The sequence below is a fragment of the Tamandua tetradactyla genome, chromosome 10, assembly GCF_023851605.1.
Source record: "Tamandua tetradactyla isolate mTamTet1 chromosome 10, mTamTet1.pri, whole genome shotgun sequence".
Classification (NCBI taxonomy): domain Eukaryota; kingdom Metazoa; phylum Chordata; class Mammalia; order Pilosa; family Myrmecophagidae; genus Tamandua; species Tamandua tetradactyla.
The window spans coordinates 93,679,189-93,693,823 of record NC_135336.1 but is presented as its reverse complement, the minus strand read 5'-3'; the positions used below and the strand labels follow the sequence as shown (position 1 = coordinate 93,693,823).

The window sequence follows — 14,635 nt, the reverse complement described above, 5'->3', positions numbered from 1 at the left end:
TTAGAATCCTTTAAATCTCATGGTTTGATCATTATAAGATCTTTGCAGTACCTTTGTCTTTCCTCTTACCTTTACTTGACACAAAATAGTCAGAGTAGAGAAGCACAGTGGTTAGCTAATATTTAAAAAACATTGCTGGCCAAATATATCTAAAATTTGTTATTTTAATTAAACATACTAATGGAACATACAATTCTAGTATAACAATCATCTGAAGAAAAGTACATTTTTAAAAGCAGCTTTATTGAGGTAGTAATTTACATACCATATACTTCACCTATTTAAAGTATACAATTCAATTTTTTTTGTATGTTTGCAGAATTGTGTAACCATCACCACAATTAGATTTTAGAACATTTTTATCACCTCAAAAAGAACTCCCCCCCCCCATACCCATTGGCAGTGCTTCCTTTTTCTCCCCATTTCTCCATCCTAGGTAACTACCGACCTATTTTCTGTGTCTGATTTGCCTGTTAAGTATAAATGGAATAATTCAAGAAAGTGTATTTTAAATTCATTTTATCCCTAACTCTAAGAAGGTTTGGCTGTTGTTACTGATTTCCTTGGAAGGCCTATGTAGTTACTTGAAGTAATGTGAAACTTTACAGTTTTTATAATGAAGATGGGAATAAATTATCCTTACTGAAAGGTGTGCAGAAAAGTACTAAGTTCATAAAGCTTGTGATCTTACTGGTTGTTTCATAATTTTTAAAGAACAAGTACATATTGAGACATTTCTTAATTATGGATCTCATCTTCCTATTTCTACAGCATTGCTCATTATGTACTTTTTTGTTTGTGAAGTACATATGCTTTTACTTCAGAGGGTATTTCTAATACATTTTGAATCCCTTACTATAAAGACATCCTTGACTAATACTCTTGAACTATTAATAGTTGTAATAGCAACTCACATTTTTATAGTTCTTATGGGCCAGACATTATTCTAAGCACTATACATAGTAACTCATTTAATTCTCACACCCTTTGGGGTAGGTACTTTTATAAGGCCCATTTTACAGATGAGGAAACTAAAGCATAAGGAGATGAAGTGATGTGCCTAGCATAATACATTTAGTCAGTGGTAGAGTTGGGTTTCAAACCCAGGGTCTGACTCTAAATTGGAGCTCTTAATCACACGACTGTATTGTTTGCTATGATACCAAAAGCTAAAAATTGAACCAGTTTCTTCATCTTATCTAGTATATTTTATCGACACATATAGTTTTATAAAAGTTGATTATCCACAAAAATTTAAGTAGTTTTTTAAGCTTTTCTTTTCCTATGAAAATAACTACTCCCTCCAGGAGAGATTCAGTGAAAAAGAATATGATGATGAATTGAATTTTATCTGTCACATTTGTAAAATAAAACTCCTGAATTTATGAGAAAAATAAATTGCAGACCGTTAAGTAATTAAGAATTTAATTTGCATTTTTCTAACATTTGTATTTCTCTGCATTTTTCTAACGTTTGTATTTCTCTGTTGTTCATAGGAAGCAAAGGGGTAAGCAGTGTGCCTGCTGCTTCCTCAGCAGTTTTGATGCAGCTAGAAACATAGCATTTACTTTAAACAGAAAGAAAACCTTGTTAAATTCATTGTATATTTTCCAGACTGAAAATAACCTTTTTTCTTAACTAAATTATACTCCAAATTAATGCCTGAGTTTACTTGATATCCCTGAAACCAGTATAAAATAAAAATTAATGAGAGTTTTTTACGTGGAAAAAGTTCATTGGGAAGCTAGATTACAGTGAGTAAAAGAATAAAGCACTTGGCAGCAGTCTTTATTTTTCCTTGATTGTCTATGTCCTTATTGTTTTAGAAGAATGAGATTGGAATTTTATTGTTTTAAATTCATTGTGGATTTCTTAGAGTTAATAATAGCACTTTGTTGTAATAGCGTATCATGAATGGCATAGATCTGTGATACTGCCATTTGCCTTTTGTAGTCTTTTAATCTATTTTTTGTGTGTGTGTGTGCAGATATTGATGTTTATCCAGGACTAGCTGTGTTTTTTCAAAATGCACTTATATTTTTTAGGTAAGTTGACTCGTTTCTTAATCATACCATTAACATTTCCAGAAATGTCATTTTTATCGTAAGGTAGCATATACATGGAACATGTTTAACTCCCTTGGATTAGTTTGAATGGATAGAACCTCTTTAAAAGGTAAAAATTCCACTATTGCCAAAGAGCATAAATAGACCATTTAATAGGGATTTAGCTATATGCTGGAACCTAAGCTAGATGCTATATGTTACCCTTTTTCTTTTCTTGCAGATTTTACTGGGATAGATACACATACCATATAGTCCATACAGTCAGTGTCTCACAGTGTCATCACCTGGTTGTACAATCATCATTACGTTCAATTTTAATCCATTTTCATTCTTCCAAAAAGAAAAATACCAGATAGACATAAAAAAAGAAAATCCCAAACATCCCATACCCCTGATCTCTCCCTGTTACTGACCCTTAGTATGGGTGTATTATAGTTGTTACTGTTGATGAAAGGATATTAAAATATTATTGTTAACTGTAGTTTGTAGCTTGCAATAGGTACTTTCCCCATATACCAACCTAATATATGTTACCCTTTTAAGTCCTGTTTAATTATCTTAAATCTATAAATCAGATATTATTCCCATTTTATAAATGAGGAAATAAGGTTCAGAGCTTACTTAAGGACTCCCAGGTAAGTAAATGCAGAACTGGAATTTCAACCCAGACTGCTGTTTCCATAGCTTGTGCTTTTTATTTATCTATCTGTTTATCCATCTATCTATGTATTTATTTTTATTGATATATTATATATTCATATACCATGTAATCATCCAAAGTGTACAGTCAGTGGTTCACAGCTGTGCATTTATCACAATCGATTTTTTTTTGCGTGTGAAAAATAACGTATATACAAAAAGCAATAAACTTCAAAGCACATCGCTATAATTAGTTCTAGAACGGATTTCAGTTTTTGGTCTGGGTTACAATTCCATACTTTTAGGTTTTTGCTACTAGCTGTTCTAAAATACTGGAGATTAAAAGATGTACCAATATAATGATTCAGCAATCATACTCATTTGTTAAACCCTGCCTTCTCTGTTCAACTCCACCATCACTTTTGATCTTTTTCCTACTCTTTAGGGATATTTGGACTATGCCCATTCTGACTTTTTCATGTTGGAAGGGGCCGTTGATAATATGGGATAGGAGAATGGAACTACTTGATTCTGAAGATGCTGGCCCCCTGCATTTCAGGACTTTTTTGATCTAGGGACCCATCTGGAGGTTGTAGGTTTCTGGAAATTACCCTAGCACATGGAACCTTTGTAGGCTCTTTTATCATGCCCTATTCAAGATTCCATGTACTTATGGTGTTCTACTAAACTGACCATACAAGTTAAATCAGGAAATGTACTGCCCAACATATAAATTTTGCCCTAGGTGTTGTTTAAGATTGGCAGGAATGGTTTTGGGGTTTTGGCAAGCTATGATAGGTAGCAATGTCTAACTGAAGCTTGCTTAAGAGTAACCTCCAGAGTCTCCTCTCAACTCTATTTGAACTCTCTCTCAGTCCCTGATACCTTATTTGTTACACTTCTTTTCCCCCTTTTGGTCAGGATGACATTGTTGATCCCACAGCACCAGGGCCAGTCTCATCCCTGGTAGTTATCTCCCACACCATCAGGTAGATTTCACCCCTGGATGTCATGTCCCACATAGAGGGGAGGGCATGTACTGGGCTTAGAGAAAGGCCACATCTGAGCAACAAGAGAGGTCCTCTGGAAGTAACTCGTAGGCATACCTATAGGTAGGCTAAGCTTCTCCACCACATACATGTGCTTCACAAGAGCAAGCCTCAAGATCAAGGGCTTGGCCTATTGATTGTGTGTCCCTAATGTTTGACACGATATCCATGGTTTTTCCCCAGTTGTAAAATTTGATAGTTCCATATTGTTTCTCCCATCCCTCAAGGGACTTTGCCAATACTTTTTGATTATCTGCTTAATATACTCTGGGATGTATCCTTAAACTATACAGGATGATGGGTTTATTTTCTGGACCATGAACCTCCCCCCCAAAAAAACTACAGGATTAAAGACCCTCATTCAACACTCTCAACTTTAGATAATTTCGTTGATTCCAAGAGAAAGATAACCAGTAAACACACCCTCACCAAATAGAAACTCCAAACCTTGCCTTAACATCTGTCCTTCCCCCCAGGGGACCCTGTGAATACTTTATTCACTACCCAAATTACTCTGGGATATATTGGGGCATCACACTAACCTAGACAAACCAACAAGATTCCATACCCTATTCAAGATTCCATGTACTTATGGTGTTCTACTAAACTGACCATACAAGTTAAATCAGGAAATGTACTGCCCAACATATAAATTTTGCACCAAATAAATATCTCTCCCTTTGGGCTCACATAAAAGTTGGAATTTTTAAATATGAACCATATCATCCTTTACGCTGTATTCTGATTTATCTTAGTCCTCTCCAGATCAGCTTCATTCAAAAATCTAGTTAAAGTCTGATCACTTTTTCAGCTTTTTAAACAGTATGGGTACTTCTAACTTTCATAGCTTCAGAGCGCTAACCCTTGAGTTTCAGGTGTCACATAAATACCCGAGGTTTCTGGAAATGACCCGGTTGTAAACAAACTGCTCAGTATCTCAGAATTTAGAAATAGCAGTTACAACTCCTGAATATGTGTGACTGCTGTAAAAGCTTACAATCTGGGACCCTTTACGATAGGCCCCAATGTGAGAACTAATATTCTTAACCTCAGTTCACCAAGTTTCTATATTATAATTAGTCATGATTGAGGCATGATAATATTTGTCTTTTTGTTCCTGACATTTCATTCAAGTCCTTAAGATTCATACACCTAGTTGCATGCCTCACGACTTCATTTCTTCTTGAGGCCTCTCAGTAGTTCATTGTATGTATACACCTTAGTTCCCCTTTCCATTTCTCAGTTATTGTACCCTTAGGCCACCTCCATCCATTGTGGATCACGAACACTGCCACCTGAAACCGGTGTGCAAATGTCCATTCCTGTCTCCACCCTCAGTTCCTCCAGGTATATACTGAGCAACAGGTTTCAGGATCATATGGCAACTCCACCCCTAGCCTCCTGTAGAACCACCACAGTGCCCTCCAAGGGACTGCATCTCTTACTTTCCCTACCAGCAGTGACTATATACATCTCTTTCTGTGCATTTTCTCTAGCATTTGTTTATCTTTGTTCATTTTTAAACAGTTTTATTCATACATCAGACAATCCAACCTAAGTGTACAGGCATGTATTCGACACCATAATCTATCTGAAGACATTTTCTTTTCTTCCAGAAAGAATCCATATCCCTTCTTTTGGGTGCTTCTTGATGACTGATTCAATCTCTTTACCTGTGATTGGTTTGTTGAGGTCGTATATTTCTTCCTGAGTCAATGTTGGTTATTCTTGTCTTTCTAGGTAGTTGTCCATTTCATCTACTTTGTCTAGTTTATTAGCATATAGTTGCTCATAGTATTTTCTCATTACCTCTTTTATTTCTTCAGGGTCAATGGTTATGTCTCCTCTTTCATTTCTGATTTTATTTGCATCCTCTCTCTCTTTTTCTTTCTTTTTTTTTTTTTTTTTGGTCAACCTAGCTAAGGGTCCATCAATTTCAGTAATTCTCTGAAAGAACCAACTTATGGTTTTGTTGATTTTCTTAATTGTTTTCATGTTCTCAATTTCATTTGTTTCTATTCTAATCTTCGTTATTTCTTTCCTTTTGTTTGCATTGGGGTTAGTTTGCTGTTCTTTCTCTAGTTCTTCCAAGGAAACAGTTAATTTTCGAGTTTCTTCTTTTTTAATATAGGCATTTAAGGCAATAAAGTTCCCTTTTAACACTGCCTTTCCTGCCTCCCATAAATTTTGATATGTTGTGTTTTCATTTTCATTTGCCTTGAGATATTTATTGATTTCTCTTGGAATTTCTGCCTTGACCCACTTGTTTAAGAGTATGTTGTTTAGCTTCCATATATTTGCATATTTTCTGGCCCTCTTCCTGTTATTGATTTCTAACTTCATTGTTTTATGATCTGAGAAAGTGTTTTTATGATTTCAGTCTGTTTTAAATTTATTGAGACTGGCTTTGTGACCCAGCATATGCTCTATCCTTGAGAATGATCCATGAGCACTTGAGAAAAATGTGCATCCTGCTGTTGTGGGGTGTAATGTTCTGTAAATGTCTATTAAGTCCAATTCGTTTATTGCATTATTGAAATTTTCTGTTACTTTATTGATCCTCTGTCTAGATATTCTATCCATTGCACGAGGAATTGAAGTCTCTAACTATTACGGTAGAAGTGTCTATTTCTCTCTTCATTGTTGTCAGTGTTTGCCTCATGTACTTTGGAGCACTGTGGTTTGGTGCATAAATAAATATTTACGATTGTTATGTTTTCTTGTTGAATTGTTCATTTTATTAATAAATGGTGTCCTTCTTTGTCTCTTTCAATTGTTTTACATTTGAGGTATAATTTGTTGGATATTAGATTAGAGCTACTCCTGCTCTTTTCTGATTGTTGTTTCCATGAACTATCTTTTCCCAGCCTTTCACTTTCAACCTGTTTTTCGTCCTTGGGTCTAAATGAGTCTCCTGTAAATAGCATATATAGTTTAAAAACAGGGTGAGTCCTGTTTTTAAATCCATTCTGCCAATCTATGTCTTGACTGAGGAGTTTAATCCATTAACATTTAATGTTATTCCTGTAAAGGCAGTACTTTCTTCTTCTATTTTGTCTTTTGGATTTTATATGTCATAGCTAATTTTTTTTTCTCTTTTTACCTTTACTGATAGTCTTCATTTCTACACTGTTCTCCATATCTCTCCCTCCTGCCTTTTCCTATCTGCCTGTGCTGTTCCCTTTAGTATTTCTTGCAGATCTGGTCTCTTAGTCACAAATTTTCTCAGTGATTGTTTGAAAATATTTTAATCTGCCCTTCATTTTTTGAAGGACAATTTTGCTGGATATAGAATTCTTGGTTGGCAGTTTTTCTCTTTTAGAATCTTAAATATATCATATCACTGCCTTCTCGTTTCCATGGTTTCTGCTGAGAAATGTACGTATTTTCCTATTGGGCTTTCCTTGTATGTGATGGATTGCTTTTCTCTTGATGCTTTCAAAATTCTCTTTGTCTTTGACATTTGCCAGTCTGATTAGTAAATGTCTTGGAGTATGTTTATTTGGATCTATTCTGTTTGGGGTATGCTGCACTTCTTGGATCTGTAGTTTTATGTCTTTCATGAGACATGGGGAATTTTCAGTGCGTATTTCCTCCATTAATCTTTCTCCTCTTTTTCCCTTCTCTTCTCCTTCTGGAACATCCATAACACATGTATTTGTGCACTTCCTATTGTCATTCAGTTCCCTGAGACCCTGCTCATATTTTTCCATTCTTTTCCCGATATTTTCTTTTTATTTATTTGTGTGTGTGTGTGTGTGTGTGTGTGTGTGTGTGTGTGTGTGTGTGTGTGTTTGGCATGGGCAGGCTCTGGGAATTGAACCCGGGTCTCTGGCATGGTATGCAAAAAAGTCTGCCACTGAGTCACTGTTGCACCGCCCCCTATATCTTCTTTTGTGTGTCGGATTTCAGATAGCCAGTCCTCTAGTTCACTCATTCTTTCTTCTTTGTCTTCAGATCTATTGTAGTTTTTTCCAACTCTTCTGTTGTGCCTTTCATTCCCATAAGTTCTGTGATTTGTTTTTTCAAACTTTTGAGTTCCTCCTTTTCTTAGTCCGGTGTCTTCTTTATATCCTTCCTCAGCTCGTCGGTTTGATTTTTGTTGAGATTTTCCATGTCTGTTTGAAGATCCTGACTTAGTCGTTTCAACTTGTGTATCTCATTTGAAGCTGTGGTTTGTTCCTTGACTGGGCCATTTCTTCACTTTTCCTAGTATGACTTTTTTTTTGCTGGCTTCTAGGCATTTGATTTCCCTAATTTTGGAGGTTGTTTTCATTCTTTTACCTACGATTTTCTTGCTGGATAGCTTTATTCTCTATCTGTTCTTTGACATTCAGTTCAACTTATTCTAGACTTCTAGCATAGGTTCTGTTTAAGTGATCAGAATTTTTAGGTTCTTGTTTTTCTGCTTTTTGCCCTGCCTATATGGACGGTTTCCCCAGATATTTAGACCCAGTCAGATTTTCCTTGACCAGATAGGCCCATGACTCAGACAGAAATTGTAGCCAGCATCAGTTTTCCCTGAGGATGAGACCGAATAGGTTGAATGACTTTCCTATGAAGCCTCTAGACTCTGTGCTTTTCCTGTCCTGCCCAGCACTAACACTCCTCTGCCAGTGACTTCCCACCGGTGTAAAGTGATGTGATGCCTTTAGCTTCAGCAGACTGTACCTGCCAGGGTGTGGTTGAGATGGAAGTGAGGTAATATGATGGTTTTAATTGCTTCGGTTTTCCAGTCCCTGGGACCTGAATTCCTTGAAGGAGGGATTCTGTTTGATGGGCCCCACCTTTCTCTTGGGGAAGATACACCCTTCAGAGAATTGACTCCTTTCTCCTGACTAGTTACTTTGTCTCTCAGACAAACTTATTTCTACCCTTGCCTGGGGCAGTGCTATCTAAGGAGCTGTTAAGGAGCAGGAAAAGAGAGAGAAAGAGAAAAAAAGCCTTTTCAGAGTTGGACCCCTGCTCCTTGGGTTTGTCAATCAAATGCTGAAGTTGGTATGTGGCTCTGTGTATCTCCAGGCTCTTTGTGGCCTTTTTCCTTGGGGTTCAGCCCTTTTCCAGTATTTTGTGCGGATTCAAAAAGCCTCTGTTTTGTTTTGTTTTTCCATCATCCCCCCCAACCCATGGGGGCAAAAACTTTAGCGCTTATTCCAGATTATCTAGTCTCCGACCTATTTTCAGTAGTCAGAATTTGTTAATTAATTGCATAACAGGAGCTTGGTTGAGCTAAGCCCTTGCTGCTGGTAAAGTCTGCTTTCTTTCCCCTTGGGGAACCAACCTCCCATGCCCCTTGGGGAGGGGTGCCAGCTTTCGCACCTTGGGGCACTTACAGTTCTGTGAGGTCTCAGCTGTTCCAACTGGTCAAGACTGGTGTACTCTATGTGTCTAGTCACTGATATTCCCCTAGCAGTTGTTCTGTACTGTTCCTGCTTATTTACTAGCTGCTCTGGAGGACGAACTAATTTCCACACCTCACTAAGCACCATCTTGCCCCACCCTCTCGGCCACTAACGTTTGAAGTTTCTTAAGGCTGGATTCTAGGCCTTCTCTTTTTTCCTTTCACTCCTTTTCTCTCTCTAGATGAGGTCAGTTATGCTTAGGAGTTCAAGTACTGCCTATGTGCTGATGAGTCACAGAAGTCTTATCTCCAGGCCTAAATCGTGTTTCCAGATTCCTGTTTAACATCACTTCTTGGGTAATTTCAAACCCAACCAGTATGCCCACAATTTAACTCTTGTCCCAGAGTATCCCATATCTTTGCCTCCCCTGCATGCTCTCTTTGCTGAGATTACCCCACTCATCTTTTGGATCTTGTTTTAATCACCATTCCTCAAGAAAGCCTTTCTTGATCTTTCTAACTAGGTTAGGTGCTTATATTTATTCTCATGATGTCATGTACCTCTCCTTTATAGCTTTTTTAGCAGCTGGAAATTAATATTTATTTTATTATTTTCCTCATTAGACTCTATTAGGGAGCAGATTTGTCTGTTTTGGCTCACATTCACATTTCTAGTACATAACCAAGTGCCTGGTGCACAGACAGTTCTCAATATACAATAATGATTTGTTGACTGAAAGAAGAATTGCACCATGGTTTGTTCTGGTATGTTTCAGTTTTGTAATTCAGATATGGAGAATCCTCAAGGTATAAAATATCCCTAACGCCTGCTACTGTGAGAAATGATCTTTTTCTTTGCACATTTCCCATGTAATAACTTCCCAGGGTTTAAAAAGAAAGAATACTTAATTAAGCTAAGCCATCTAAGCCAACAGACTGCTTTATAAAATATGTGAATTAAAACCAACAACACTACTATCTTTAAGTTAATTTTAGAAATTTATATAGAGGGTTGACTGAGGTACCTGTCAAACTATATTTAGAAAATGAATTCTGCATTGGTTGTTCCACATGTTTTTTCTCATGACTGATTTTCTTATCTTGTAGCACTCTGATCTACAAATTTGGAAGAACGGAGGAGCTTTGGACCTGAGATCACTTCTTAAAATCACATTTCCTTTTTGTTATATTCTATTTGTAGATAGGTTTTTATCAATATAATTTACACATTGCCAAATAGAATAGATTTTACATTAAATGTTTTCTTTACATTTTTATGAGTTTTGAAATAGTTTCATGAAATTTGTCCCTTTTTCCCCATTGGCTAGATTGTTAATATGTATATAATATAGGACTATATATATATATTGGATGATGAGTATCAGTTTTTTATTCCTGAAGACGTAAAGCTTGATCTGTTCCCTGAGCCAGATTGTTTCATATCATTTTACAGTTAACTGTGCTGTTTCAGTGTACCTAATTTCCAAAGATGCACAAGAAACATAGCTCCATCAGTCTGGAATAAGCACTGAGCCATTAAAAAAGATATTTCAGCAAGTTTTCATTTATTTTGGCTTAAAAGAGAGATTTTTTAAAAGGAAAACTGTTTGTTCTGTATTAAAGAAGTGAGCTTTTATATGAAGATTTTTTTAAATGTTCAAAGGACTAGTTTGAAAGCCTCTTTTAAGAACAGTTCCTCTAATATGACTCTATTTGAGAAAGGATAATACATGATCACGTAAACTCATACAGAAGCATGGTTAATGTAGATATATTGGAAGGCAGCTGAGCAACATGGTTCTTATAAAAGCAGCTTAAATGATCCAGTCTACTGGGTTTATCTTTTGACAGCCCACCATTATCTGGCATTACAAAATTCAATATCAAGCAAGTTTGAAACAACTGAGATTTAAAAGCATGAACCATATATAATCAGAAGTGGAATGAGTAGTGTAAGGTTAGAGTGCTTCCTACAGAAGGGAAGTATTATGACCTGGTAAAAATTATATGATTCATTCCCTTAGTGACCTGACTACATTTCTTTTTGCTCTAGAGCTCAAACTTCAGGTGATGTGTTCCTGCAAAATGTATTATCAGCTTGAAAGTTTATACTCCAATGAAATAGTTCTTTTACTGGGTTTTAAATACTGTATGTGCACTGTGTATATTCCTATGAGAGATTTCAAAGGGATAGTTGGGTCTTAATTACTAGTTTGTTTCATTTTGTTGCACTTTTTCCTCCCAGAGAGATCTTATAGAATTTTTAGTTGTATGACAGAGAAATATCAAGGGTTTATGACACCATTGTAGCTTTTAATGCAAGCCTGATTTTGCTTAACTTCTCTCCTCTGAGAGGATGCGCCATGCACAGAGTATGAAGCAGCTTGTGGAATTCTGTGCCTTTGTCCAGATGCTGTCTTGTTTAATTCTTTCTTTTGATTTTTTCCTCAGAATGTCAGTAAACTTTGTCTTGCTTCCAGCAAATTGTAAGATTAATTACTTGTTCCAATTCCCTTGTAACCTGTTGGAATAAATATTATTTCTTACACATACTAAATTGTTGCATTTATTGGGGAAAATGAACCGTAAAAATTTATTTGCCTTTCATTTTTTAATTATTCAGGTAAACCAGATCAAAGAAGCAGTCTATCTTTAAAAAGGAGAAATAATAAATTTTAGACTTGTAAAATGTAAGTATGAAGGTTCATGAAGGAATCTTAGAAGACGGGCTTAAAATTGTCTTTCTTTCCTATTTTTGACTGCCATTAATTTTTTTTTAGTTCAGAGTAAATTACTTAATTGCCTTCTGTTAGTGTCCTCATTAAAAAAAATAAAGGAAATAATGTTCGTACCCATTTATGGACTTAAAAACTTGCTGAGTTACAAAGGGTAGTCCTCGATAATCATTTAAAAACAAGGGGGCGGTGTGACAGTGGCTCAACAGGCACAGTTCTTGCCTGCCGTGCTGGAGACCTGGTTCGATTCCTGGTGCCTGCCCATGCAAAAAAAAAAAAAAAAAAAAAAACACCTGGGATGTCCTTCATAAAGCTCTCGCTGTTATACGGGTTCAGTGGTCATTGAATCTGAGTATCTTGTATTTGTAAACCAGTGTCACCAGAGGACTCTGTTTTATTAATTATACCATTTTTGAGGTTCCTCTGAGTTCCTTGTGTTGTCGGTGATAAAAAAAATACAGGCTTGATTTTTCCATTTTATAATTTTTCCTTTATAAATATCAACATGCATCAGCATAATGAAGCAGTAAGTTCAAAGGCTGAAAAAATGCTGCTATCAAACCATATAAGTTTGCCATTTTGAGTAAGAACCTGATGTTTGACATCGATACACTGAACCCAGGTTCTACAGTTTTTCATGATGGAAGGGTTTTCATTTGGTGACAACTCGGGCATTTTTTTCAGTGTCCCCTTTTAGATTTAATTACTTAATATCAAATAATTTTTGCCAATCTTATTAACTTAGCCCAATTCTCACTTATACTTTTCCCTGTGATGACAAGGAATTTGGGGGTTCTGAACATTACAGTACTGAGATTCTGTTTATAATTTGGGGCTACCTTTAGACATTTTAAATCTCAAGTAACAACCTGTTATACCTGGAGGTGTTACCAGACAAAGGTGGTGGTTCTTTTGCCCAATGTGATCAGATAACCAATTGCTAAGAGAATTGGTCTCTCTCAAAGAGAGAGAAAGTTTATTACTAGATGTTAGCAGAGGATCAGATGGCCTCAGCCCAAAATCTATCTCCTGAGCTGCAGTAACTCTGTTTTATTAGAGAACAAAGTGGTTAAGGTTTAGGATAATGAATGAAAAATAACCCCAGATGATGTAATTAGATGTGATCTAATTGTTGAGCATACGCAGATTGATTACATGTTTAGTCACAGAACATATGTAAGAAAATGGCCTTAATATGATGATGGGTGTGATTTTTAGTATAATGAAGTATAGGTTACTTGTAGGGTGAAGTCTAAACTATTGCACTATCAGGTGGGCCCATTTTGGTTAGATTGTCTTGGTTATCAAGATAATTTAGGACTTGGGGTGGGTTAGTTCTGGACTAACCCAAGACTCCTCATTAATAAACATTAGGGGCTGTCTTAAAGTTAAAAAACTGAAAAAATGGGTACAAAGGTTAGTTACAAAGTTTTTGCAATCATAGAGGCAGAAGGTAAAGCTATGCAATGATTATCAGAGATCAGTGTAGAGATTTCAGGTATTTCCCTGTGTCTACTCCCAATATACTAGAAAGCAAAAAGGAACATTTATTATTATTTACTAACGATAACATTATTATTTATTAGTGATTCAGTAAATCAAAATCATCCCTTAAAACCTAATTTCTTGATTAGAGGGGGTGGGGAGAATCATCTGAGGCTCATTTTATTCTTCTCTAAGCAATCAGTCATGTTTTGTTGATAAAAGATCTTCTAGTTAAACTTATTCAGTTGTTTTCAGAGCAAGGTTTTCACTGTATCATCGGTTCAGATGAAAACTATTTGAAGCAGAAATTATTTAAGTTACTTTGTTGATTGTTTTCTTGCTCTTTTGACTGGGAGCAAAGAAATAGCCTGAAATGATAGGTTAAGGGCTTTTCTGAAGAAATATTGAAGAAAATCAAGACATGGTTTAATCCTACTGTAATTCTTTACCTTGAGGAAATTGTGACAATTTTTAAATTTCACAACCCTTCCCCATTTCCTAGAAATCTTTATTATATAATTTCCATTTTATTAAAAGTGAACTGATTTCTAATTCTAGCCTGGTTCTTTAGGTCTAAAGACAGTCTTTACTTTTCTTGTCCTTCCTGCCTCTCCCCCTCAATTTCATGATGATCAAGTAAAGCATTTTCTCCACCACCTCTTCCCTCTCCATACCTTAAATGTGCAAGCTTTCCAAATACCTAAAGGTCCTGTTGAACTTTAACATATAGTAGAAGTTCCCTATCACACTCCCTTTCTTTCCTCATTCAGTATTGTACTGCCAGGTGAATCTTCCTGTTCTAGAAACATTTTTTTTTTTTACTTTTTAAATTTTTAAAAATATAACGGACAAACACATTCTTACCATATGGTCATTCCATTTTACATATTTAATCAGTAATTCACAATATCATCACATAGTTGTATATTCACCATCATGATCATTTCTTAGAACATTTGTATCAATTCAGAAAAATAAAAATAAAAAATTCATATATACCATATCCCCTCCCCCTCATTAATTACCAGAATTTCAATCTAATAAATTTATTTTAACATTTGTTCTCCTTATTATTTATTTTTTAATCCATATATTTTACTCATCTGTCCATCAGGTACATAAAAGAAGCATCAGACACAAGGTTTTCACAATCATGTACTCACATTGAGAAAGCTATATCATTATACAATCATCTTCAAGAAACATGGCCACTGGAACACAGCTCTACATTTTCAGGCAGTTCCCTCCAGCCTCTCTTACGCCTTAACTAAAAAGGTGATACCTATTTAATGTGTAAGAATAACCTCCAGGATAACCTCT

At 35.8% G+C, this 14,635-nt stretch overlaps 1 protein-coding gene across 1 annotated transcript in view; it reads left to right on the top strand.

Annotated features, from left to right (window-relative positions):
- TMEM50B (transmembrane protein 50B) overlaps nt 1-11,647 on the top strand; it is an 87,182-nt gene extending 75,535 nt beyond the window's left edge. Inside the window, exons 6-7 of the mRNA XM_077118872.1 lie at nt 1,988-2,045; nt 10,203-11,647. Of these exons, the coding sequence (XP_076974987.1) occupies nt 1,988-2,045; nt 10,203-10,248 (104 nt within the window). The 3' untranslated portion in view covers nt 10,249-11,647. The remainder of the gene's footprint in view (nt 1-1,987; nt 2,046-10,202) is intronic.
- The last annotated feature ends 2,988 nt before the right edge of the window (nt 11,648-14,635 follow it).